The 12,036-nt window shown below is 33.5% G+C and overlaps 1 protein-coding gene and 1 long non-coding RNA gene across 3 annotated transcripts in view; one reads left to right on the forward strand and one right to left on the reverse strand.

Moving 5' to 3' along the window:
* The window catches only part of NetA (Netrin-A), a 171,091-nt gene that overhangs the window by 49,806 nt on the left and 109,249 nt on the right, over positions 1 to 12,036 (reverse strand). For both annotated transcript variants that reach the window (XM_036376166.2, XM_036376168.2), the window contains exon 2: positions 5,551 to 5,739. In XM_036376166.2, the coding sequence (XP_036232059.2) occupies positions 5,551 to 5,739 (189 nt within the window). The remainder of the gene's footprint in view (positions 1 to 5,550; positions 5,740 to 12,036) is intronic.
* The window catches only part of LOC118683477 (uncharacterized), a 184,963-nt gene that overhangs the window by 24,350 nt on the left and 148,577 nt on the right, over positions 1 to 12,036 (forward strand). The gene's annotated exons all lie outside the window — the stretch shown is intronic.

Consider the following 12,036-nt stretch of genomic DNA (forward strand, 5'->3'; position numbering starts at 1 on the left):
ATAACAGTTGTCTGCAGACACATATGTAAAAAATTATTTAATAACCCAATGAGTTGAAGAAAAAATTTGGCAATATTAAGAGAAAGATGCTGTCATAAATAAAAAATAAGTTTCGGAGGCGAGTATGGAATAACTCACGAAGAAGATGTTGTAAATCATACAAAAACGAATAAAAGACACTATTTTACCTAAAGTACTAAACAAATATGTTTTATTAAAATTTCAATATCACTTTTTAAAAATATCAGTATCTTTGCCTATATTAATTTTGGTTTAAATTCGAATTTTTTTCAATAGATGACATACTTTCATTTGAAGGACTCACATGCTTAACTCTGCAGCGGTGGCATCCACTATACCTACATATAAATTTTATTGAGTGTTCTGCAATAAGGCGGTAAAAAAATTTAAAAACTCCACCAAAACACTAAAATCGTTCATAAAAAATTTAGTGGCATTGAGTGCTGGCGAAATTCGCGAAAACCGCAACTGTAACTTTTAATGGACGCATTTAAAAAGCGTGGAAAAAATGAAAAGGGCGCAAAAAATTTAAAACAAAAGCAGCAAGGCAACCAAATCCAGACAAACCTACACACACACGTTATGCAACAATGGCTAGTCGCACTTAATATGACCGTAAGCTCAACAGTTGGCCGTCCCGAATTTTAGTATCGTTTTAAATTTAAACGCTCGCAAACTGGATTTTTCGATGTTTTTATGGTTTTTTTTTCTTTCCCTACGCTTTCATGGCGGTTTTTTAATTGAGTGTTACATTTTTGCGTAGTTTTTGCTGTTGTTGCTTTGCTTTGTCACCCTCCCGTCGTCAGCAGCAGTTGTAAATACCTATATGTATGCGGGTGTTGTTGTTGTTTTTTGCAAGTCTTATTTTTCAGTGAAAAAATTTACGATTGCGTTGTGCGAAATTAATTTCATATCGATAAAAATTTGAGTTGTGTCTTAAAAAAAAAAAGACGTTGGCATTGTGTAGCTTTGTACTGTCATTACATGGTTGTTAAAACTTTGTTGCTGTGTTGTTTTCTGCTGCCTCTTTGATTACGGCGGATTAACGTAACAACTTGGCGCGTTTCAAATTTACGATTGCCGCCGCACTGATTTGTTACTCGGCCTCTAAAAAAGTGATCCCAAAATAAAAACGGCGGACTCATTAAAATTTACGCGAAATTCGGTAGAAAGTCTTACTAACTTGAATGTGATTCATTTACTTACAGGCGTGAGTTAATTTTTTTTATGATTTTTTATCACATGAAGAAATTTCTTAATGAAGAGAAAGCTACGTTTGGTGGTCCTTAGTAATTTCTGCGGCGGCTTGACTACGAAGAATTTTCGGCTTAAAAGTACTATTGATGACTAAGGCGTTTGTATTATGATTTTTTTTCGAATTAATCCGCTGAATAATAGAAGGGAACTGAAAGACATTCACTCTGCAAAATGTTAGCCCATTGGCCACAGTTCAATGTATTCAGGGACACTAACATGCATAGACCAAATTATTAAACTTACGTGATTTGCGAAGCCTTGATAACCCTTCATTTGCCTTAAAAACTAAATTTTAATAAATCATGGAAAATTTCATTTGAAATCATAATTTTCGCTGAATTTTTTATTAAAAGTATACGTTTCTCAACTTTAAATTTGAATATTGATCCATGCCGATATCACACTTAGTTTCTGAAAACTTTCTAATAGCTATATATTTGATAACGAATAAGAAGTGCTAACTTTCGGACTCCCTTATATCAGATCTTTCATCATCAAACTATTAGGTTATTTCTTTCGATGACGAATTGTCTTTACCTTCTATATCTATACCTTCAAAATAAAATACTTATTCGTGTTTTAAACCTCAAAAGGGGGTTCCAAGAAAAATGATACTCCATATACAACTCTCTCTCTCTTTCTTTTCCTGAAATAAAGTTCCATTTATTAGTTAAATGGTAAAAATATAGTATGGTCTAATAGTAGGACGGTGATATTAGCCTTGAACCGGCTGATCGTGCGCTCGACACTAATGATAGACTAATGCCTCAACCAACAAAGTCGAATAAAAAATACTCTTAAAAAAATATTCTATATAACCAGGGCAACAATAAAAATCGCAATGTTATATCCATAGACATTATGTTCGTTTATCTGTACACATATATAATTATATATGTGGTATATACTCGTACCTCCATTCTTCTAACAACTATTCATACCTCGAAACAAGACGAAAAGATTAGTATCAAATAAGCCAATAGATACTTGAAAGTCAAAAGTTCAACAAGCTACTAACTACATGCTAATTTGCATTCGCACTTTTAACACTTTGCCCTCTAAATATACCGACAGGGGAGCAAAAATGAGAATTTTAAAGCAATATAAGTGCATATATAGAAACATCTGGTCCGATGTATTGTAAACCAAAGTAACGAAATCGTAAGGCAATTAATTTGGTTAAATATGCTAACTAGAATAACTTAGAACCAGACAGCACACAATCACAGCAAAAAAAGCATAAATCAAAAGCAAGAACCACCTCCACCGCAATCACAAAGCAGTTCAGCTTCGAGCGTTGTAAACACAAAAGCTTAAATGAAAACAGTACAAAAATAAAAATAAAAATAAAAGTTGAAATACCTGCAAGTTGAAAGACAATTGTGCTGCACATTGCAGTTGCGTACATGCAACAGCAACAACAACCAGAATGACAACGGCTAATGAACTACAACAGCTGGCAATGTGCAGAAGCCAAAATAAACATTCGCAAGCCAGGCAAAGGCCAACATTTACATATATATGCACCTACCCACATTTGCATATGAATGTGTGTGTGTTTTGTTTAAATTGCTGTGAGATTGCAATCGTTAACTGTTGCTTTGTAGCTGTTTTTTGGGTGCGTGTGGCACGTTTTTTGCTTATAAGTGATTGCATTGCCTATGCTGGACAAGCTACACACCCACCACACAAACACATTAACACGCATTCACTCAAACACACACATATACACATAGATACGTTAATGTTACAACGCCGCTTGCAAATAAGTCAAAATTGCCTGTTGTACGCCTTTAATGCCTGCAGTTACTCATACGCCATGTGTTACAATTTGATTTGCTCTCGTTTTTGTTCTGTTTTTATTGTATATTTAAAGCATTTTCCACCAGTTCGCATTTCAATATGTTTGTTTATTATTTTAACCATTGTTGCTGTTTCTGTTTCTAATTCTCGTTTCTCTTTTTAACTTGGTTTTGCCGTCTTCTGTCATTATTAGCACATTTGCTTTGCCAATAAGCGGCTTTGTTTGCTTTGCGAAGATCAATTGTTGCTCATAAATTAGTTCTTTGTGTCTAAAGTTTGCTTTTTCTACCAACGTAGTTGTGTGAGATTGACCTTGAATTGTGTGAAAGTTGTTGTTTATGCCCTGGCTCCGATTTGGATGATTGAAGAAATAATTTAGTGTTGTAGCAAGTGGTGAAAGAATAGAAGGAGCTAATTTAAAATGTTTTATATTTAGAGATCCTAGGTATCTCAAAAGTCACTGTGGCATTTAAAATAAGCTTAGAACTAGTAGAAATACCATCTGATCGAAATTGAACCGGATTAATCAAAAAAATCTTTTTCACGTATTTTTATATAATTATGTTTTATCGCTTTAAAAGTAGGCTGCTTTTGAGCTAATACAATCATGCCGATATTTAATAATTAAGTAAATTACTAGAATATACTTGTTATAAGCCTTATAAGCCTGGGCTGTGAGGGCCTTCAGTGCCTTCAATAAATTTTGTTTTTTTCGGTGTCGGCTCATTTCTGGATCCGAGTGGTCAAAGTTGGTCCATATCTTTTGTAGTATATTGAATACGAGGATCTTAGTGCAATCGGTTGATGGTATATCGAAAATATCAATCGGAATGTGAAATGAAGTGAGAACATGAAAGGGTCAAATTACTCTCCTTCTTTCTCCTAGCCCTTTATGCCTATTGTAATCCAATTTTTCGTATTTTCGACTTTTTGGTTACTTTATGTTATACCGCAAAGTTTTGTTAGTGAAGGCGATATGCCAGACCACAAAGACATTTATTGAATTAATACTTTTATTCATTTAATCAGTAATTTATATATAAAATACAAAAATAATATTTTTTATAAGAATTTCCAAAAGTGTATGTACCTGCAGATTTCTTGAACGCGAACAATAACTTTTAATTAAAATTTTATTTTAATATATTTTATATTAAGATAGCACTATGTTTTTTCCTTCATTAGCCTTATCAAGCTTAATAAAAATATTTCTGAAATTATTTCCTACCTCAAAATCAGACACTTGAAACCGAATACCTGCAGCGATTCTTATCTTCGTCTTTTGCATATTGTAGTTTTTATAAAGATTTTTTAATTTTATTTCCATCGCTGCTAATGAATAAATTATCACCAAAAGTTTTCGTCCGAACTCTTATCTCATTCACTTAATCACAAATTAATTATTAGTTGCTAAAAAGCTTCGAAATTCCGCTAATAAAAACGACCTGTTTCAACTTCCATTATTTTACGAGTGTTAAATTTATTTCTATTGCTGATTTTCATAAGCGCATGCGCATCGGTTTGTAAAAATTTTATATGTAAATAAAAATCAGCTATATGTATATTATATCAATAATACACAACGGAACAGCTAAGAAACCAAGCTTATGAATATTTATGACTTGTAAATATGTGTGTATGCGTTTGTATTAGCGCTAATGTGCTTTTGTGTGTATGTATGTTTGTTTGTGTGCATCCAACAATTTGCCACTCTCCGAACGTCCATAAATAATTAGGCGTAGCGCAGCTGTCGTCGCAACAGCAAAAATAGTAATACTTGTAATGATAACAACAACAAGCAAAAATTAATATTAAATAGCCAAGGCGTCAAGCTGTGCGCGCTTTGTAAAATCTCTCAATATTAATTTGTCTCAAAAATATTGAAAATCGAGAGTGTTGCGGTGTCGCTGGCCGATTCGGCGTTTGGCGGCATCGGCAAATGCCTCAAATATTTTTATGGCCCCATTTAAATTAGTGTCTAATTGTCATTGATGAAATTAGCGGCGACCCATAAATGTTGCCACAGACTTTTATTTGATTTTTTTCGTCTATTTTTTGGACATTTGTTGCATTGTTCATTAGGAACGGTAGCAGTTGTTATTGTTAATTTTTTATGTTGTGATATTGTTGACTTCATTTGAGAAAAATAAAATTTTTATGTTTGTAAATATTAATTTATGGATTAAGTTAGGTGGTTCGTTATAAATTTAACCTAAAGAGTAGATTTATTTAAGGTAATGGCGTGAGTTGCACAAAGCTTTAATATCTAATTTTGTAAAAAAATTAGAAACGAATTGAAGAACTAACTCTTAAAATTTGTTATTGATTTTATCTAGAAAAAGGTCCATATTATTATCTGACATTGAAATTTGTACTAAAATATTTTTATTCTTTCACGTTTTTTATAATCTTTTAATCAATATAAATCCATTTTGTTCTCAAATTAAGAATTACTGTACTTTTACTCACGTTTGCATACACGATGATGATTCAGTTTCTTAGTTGGATCACGGTAATAGCCTTCTTTGCAGTAGTGACAGTGTCGTCCGGTGGTAAAGTGTCGACAATTTACACAAACTCCGCCAGAGATACGTCCGGAGAGCTTAAATAGTTCCATATTGAAGCGACATTGACGAGCGTGATTGTTGCAATTGCAGACTAAAATAATAGCAAGAATTAGAGTTAATAAATTGTTTATTTAAAATATGCTTATAAAGTTCTTATATGAAACTAACAAATGATGAAACACTGATATAAAATAATTAACTTGTGCTTCACAAAATTGGTCCATAAATAAAAATTTGTAAATTTTTTTCAACACGTCATGTTAGCACCTAGCAGTTTTCATTTTTGACAAATGCGTAGTTTTAATTACAGAATATACCGGATATATCCTTCAAAATATTTAGCAAATGGGTTATTCCATGTCAAATCGACATGAACTTTTAAAAATCGTAAAAAGTAACTATGGCGGGAAAATGTTATGTATTATACCTCTAGCATATCTAAAGAAATTCGGAAATTTTAAGAGGGTTGGAAACGAATAAGTTCCAAGATATCAATTTTTGAATTTTGACAAAATAGTTTTTTTTCCATTTTTTACAATTTTTTAGTTTATCATTTTCTATCACATGATTATAGAACTTTGAGGTATAACATATTTTTCTTATCTTCATTTTTTTTTTATTTATTATAATTATTTTTACATCCCATTAACATAAGAAAAATATTTTAGATTATTAAAAGTTGTTCTAATTTATGCAAAAATTATCGGAAGGATTGTCCGGAATCACAATCCGTGTTATGTAATTTCTTCCACACTGATAAACTATGCAAGAAAAGGAGGTTATTATTATATAATTTTTAGACAGTTTTTCATTCAAGTGATGCTAAATTTTCCGTTCTCACATAATTACGGAACTAAAGTCTGTACAAAATCGTCTTGCTGAAATTGACGAACCTTTTTTTGTAGATAGTGCTATAGAATGCACCTTTATAAGTTATAAGTACCAAAATAACTAGGGAAAGCATTGAAAAGTACTATATATTTTCCAAATTGTAATTTATCATCATTTTAATATCTCTTAGAATATAAAAGGGAAATCGCTTATTAACATATATTCTTATTTTATTTTAAAACTTGTCACTTTTTATTGCATAGACCTCATTCTAAAATATACTGTTAACTTTTCGAGAATGTACAATGAGTATTAATAACTTCTCCAGTGTGTCTATATTTTACTGATAAGTACATAGTTATATCAAAAGTATTGCCCATCTGAAGCTATAATATTTTTACATGTTTCTGGCAATTTGTGAATTCCATTCCTAAAGAACTGCACTTGGCGCCGGCTTGGCGATCAAGAATAAAGCAAGCTAATTTTTGAAACCCTGTTCGGATGTGATCGGTATTCTAGTTAAGAAAATCTGCAATAAACGGAACAAATATAATAGTCAGAAGGAACAATGTCTGGGCTATGAGGCGAGTAAAGCAAAACTTTTTAGTCGCTGTTTTCTAAATATTTTTCAACCGGTCTTCTAACATGAGGTCGAGCGTTGTCATGATGGAAAATTATTGCCTCGTGTCTAGTCGCGAATACAGGGTGTTGTTCGGCAATTACTCGCTTCGATTTAATGAGTTTTTTGTCTGTAACGTTCGTCATTAATGGTTTCATCTGATTTCAGAAGTTCGAAGTACAGCACACCCTTCTGGTCCCACCAACTACAGAGCAATACCTTGTCGTCATGGATATTCGACTTTGCCGTTGATTTGGTTTGTTGACCTGATTTCATTGTTTATCACCAGTCACAATCTGATGAAAAAATTACATCTTTTTGTAGAGTTTAAGCAGCATTTCCTACATGCAAAATCGTCTTCCTACATCTCTTGGATTCAGTTCATATAGCACCCAATTTCCTTGCTTTTGAATGTTTTCGGCTGCTTCAATGAGTCTCAAAGATTCTGTGAGGCTTTCTTGTTATTGGCATGTTCGGTATAGGGGAACAGTGGAATAATAATACAAATATAGTTATAGACCAAAAACTAAAAATGCTTAGAATCACTAACTAAGTTTTTTAGGTATGCGACTTCGCTAAGTACGATAGCTATGCGCCTAAAGGTATACATTAGATAGATGTGCGACTTCGGTAAACAATTTATCATTTGCTCGTGAATAATATCAATTTCTTCATCGCTATTTAATTATTTTCCTGTTTTTACTTGTCTTAGAAAAATACTCTTAAAGTACTTCTCTCGATAAAAAAACGCTCACATATTCTCAAACCATCTTCAGCTGATAAATACCAGTGAAGCATGACAAATGTTTATACAACGAAAACCACAGATGAATAAATCTATACAATAACATATAAATCACTTTTTAAATATATTTGTTTAGCATGCAAATGTTGAATGAATGACACCCGAGGCAGCCCAAGCGGGAGTAGCGAATTAGCATGTATCAAATTGCTTCGGCTTCCTGCCGAAAGTTGTCAAGCAAATCCCTTACAAAAATATTTTTTTTTTCTTTGTAAAATGCTCACAACTGTTTGACTTTTGCATGCTGTCAATGTGGTATTAGCTGTCATTGTTGTTGTCAAGACTCGCATAACATTGCACAGTTGGCATTTTCAGAATTTTTTTCCGCCTAAATTGTTGATCGCTTTGGCATTTAATGTTTGTTACCGTTAATTTCCCTGGAGTACAATGTGTAAATCTCTATGTACACAACAACAACAACACCGGCAACATAAAATACCAGCATAAAAACATGAATAATTGATAGTGTTGCCGCAATTGATGAATGTTTAGTGTTTTAGCGCCTTCTCGCTGCTGCTTTCACTGAAAAAATAATGCCCGTTTGCCCGTAGAGTTTTTGTTGCAAGCATGTTAGCTTTTCATCTCACAACATTATTTAACTGTTATTTATTGTGTAATATTTATATTTATCCGGCTTGCCACATTTATCATATCGTCGTTTAATGGCCACAATGGCGAGCAGTCTTTCCTCTTGTCTCTCTAGATTTCTCTTGGTAACACCAATGGGATGGATTTACATTTCTTGTATTTCGTTGATTTCATTTTTTCACATTCAATATATAAATTTATTCTTATGCAAATTGCGCTGGCTTATCGGTGCTAATCAACGGCGCCACCGCAGCGCAACGTTTGACATAATAACGCGATTTCGATTGATTGCGGATAATAAAAAGTAAAAGTGTGGTAGAAGAGAAGAAAATGAGGAAAAGAAAATGACAATAATGGGATGAGAAATATGTGAAAAGAGGCGTTAAATAATAAATAATTATTGCATTCGTAATTTAGGCTTTGAATGCAGGTGCAATTGTAAGTATATTTATTTATCTCGGGGTAATGATGGCTTTTTGTAATTTTTTCTAATCCATCTAGGGAATGAGGCATTACTTGGGCGAAAGTGAATTAAAATATATAATGTAGCATATATAATTTCATTACTAGTGGGAGTTTTCTCGATACCTCAATCAACTGGGCTGCTGTAAGTGACTTCACATTGCTGTACAATGGAAGACGCTGGAAAATATTACGCTGGAGAATAAATTAGTTAGCGATCAACGAGCAGTTCTCATAGGTATTAGCAGTGCACTCCGAACCATAACAACTATGGCGCTCAACGCTTTGTTGCACATATCATCTGCGAATATAGTCGGAAGGTGTATGGCTGCGAAAGTTGTTCGCAGACCGAGATAAACTCTGTACAAATATTACTGCAAGTCTAGGCTCTCTGGAATTCTTTGATTTCATTCCAAAATACTCGGATCACTAGGTGGCCGAATGAAGGCCTGGAAGTTTTTTTCTGCGCACATATTTTCCAGGGACGTATGGGAGGGAATGAGTCACTGGAGGAAAGGCGGTGAGTATTTTTATGGACGGATCAATGCTTGCGGGGATGGTTTTTGGAGAAGAACACTATCGGGAACTATCTATCAACTCTAAGTTTAGGCGTCTTTCAAACGAAAGTGGTTACCATTAAGGTAGCAAAATAGCCACTGCTCTTTAAGAGTGGTGACTATCCTTGAGCTCGTTGACCGTACACTCGAGACTAGTGAAAGGATTTCGCCGCCCCTTATCTCTTGCTTCACGTTACTTCATAATTAAACAGGTTTGGATACATGGCCAAAACGGAATTCAACTCCTCTCTCAGCTAAGTTCACTTTAAAATAGTTATAGGAGTTGTAACTGATTCTCGATCGTGATTCAAGGGGTAAGATTGGAAATTTTACCGGATGCTAATTGCATACGGTGTTTAAAATATAGTGAAATATAATTATTCCTACACTTCCTTCGCAAATGTTTAGTCTTTACCAGATCAAGGCTAAAATACCACAGATATCGCACTTTTAGACATCCAAGTGAAATATCAGAAAAAATATAAAGTAGGCAGGTTTACGATGGGTTCAATGCGCTTTGTGGAGAGTTAATATCCAACTACAGAAGTTTTTAATTGGCTTCACTAAGGGCGGTATTTAGGACTTTAATTGTGACTCCCTGCCTAATTCAACCTTACCTACTGTATTACGGTTTCATGATCCCTTATTTTTGTTCATCGGGCACTCCTTGAATTCAGCGCTCTAAAATGCAAGATATCACACAGTAAGGTGATCCAAAACATTTTCGCTAGATTGAAAATGTAAATTTATACATTTCTAACTTATTGACGCATGCTACATTATGTTTATATAGAAGCGTTAATTAGCTTTAGCACCTCTATCTAACGCAGGCGAAATTCATCAATCATTTAATGCGCCACACTGATTTATGCTTTTCCGTCAAATATATATGTATATATTTTTTTAAATAATTTTTTGTTGTAGCGAAGCACCTTTTCTCAACTAAATGGTCTACATACTTTGTGGCTGGCTTCATTCATATTTATTTGCGTAACTTCTTCACTTGCCATAATTTCTGTGCTTGTTTACCTTTTTATAGTTTTCAGCTGGCCGTTGGAGTGCTAATTGCTTTGAAAATGCTTTTAAAAGCTCTTTGCAAATTGTTAAGGTACACACGCGGTCCACTGCAGCAGACTTTTTGAGTGAAAAGGCGTCGGAAAATGTTTTCAAAACTATTTAGTGGAGCATATTAGTTTAGTGGCAGCTGCTTTTTTTTAGCTTCTGCCAGTTTTTGACATTGAAATTTTGCTCTGATTTTAAATATTTATTTTACAAATCGTTGTTCGTTAGTTTGCTTTCATTAATTATTCATGAGTTTAAATATTTGAGTTGTGATTTAAGGCATATTACTATGAAAAAATCTATTATTAATTAGACAGATTGCATTACTTCATGTAATTTTTCAATTTCATTGCGAGAGCGAAAGTTTTAGCACTGCATCTCATTACACTGAAATGTAAAAGCTTGATGAATAAATAAATATTTGTTGTAAAGCTATTCATATTGTAATAGTATTAACATTAGGCTACCAAAAATCCTAACTTAATTCAAAGTAAAAATTTTTAATACGCGATATTTTGTTGTTGTTGATTAGTTGATTCTTTGAATTGTGGTCGATTCACTTTTGGTGATTAAAAGTCGGTCACTTATGACAACGTCAAGCGAAAACTGTCGTGGTCAAATCGCGGTGAACCGGCGCAACCTGTTACCAAGCCTAGATTGATAGTCTGAAAGGTTCTGCTATGTGTTTGGTAGGATTGGCAAGGAATCGTCTACTATTTGCTACTCGTCTAAGACCAAACTCTATAGGTCTTATCTATTCTGTCAACAATTAGGCCGTTTGAAAGAAGCAATCGCTCGGAGAGGAATTGTGTTTCATCAAGACAACGCTAGGCCGTACACATCGATAGTGGTTCGGCAGTAATTTCGGTAGTTTGGTTAGGAGGTTTGTTGCATCCACGAATGATTTTCTTGGGGAAAATTTCACCTCAGGTGAAACTTGTGGAAATCGATTATCCCAGTGTTTTAGCAATAGAGAGATGATTTCTATGAAAGTGATATTATGAAATTAACTTAAAAATGGCAACAAGTTATCAAATCAATGGTGCAGAGTCGACCTGATTCGGCCATTCTAACTATGTTCAAAGAAATTTTTGATTTTTTTTGTTACTAATCTTTATATTTGGCGGGTTAAACCCGCAATGGCCGTTGTTAGAATGCTGTTATGTCACCTTTAATTTTCGGTAATATTTATATAATGCTTGCCACGTTTTCATACGTTAAGAAACTCCGACACATTTTACTGTGAAATATAGTGAAAGTTGTAAACTGACGAAAGTAAGTTAAAATTGATTTAATTTTAGTGCATACAGTGCATTTTATTCGGATTTAAACTAAATACATGACTATCCGCCCTTGAAAGAGGCAATTGTTTTACAATGGTGAGATTTTCTTCGTTTTGTAGGTGAAAGCTCTGTTTTTTACGTGATTTCACAAAATTAATAGATTACACTTAACAATGAATAACAG

Source organism: Bactrocera oleae, chromosome 5, assembly GCF_042242935.1.
Source record: "Bactrocera oleae isolate idBacOlea1 chromosome 5, idBacOlea1, whole genome shotgun sequence".
NCBI classification, from domain to species: Eukaryota; Metazoa; Arthropoda; class Insecta; order Diptera; family Tephritidae; genus Bactrocera; species Bactrocera oleae.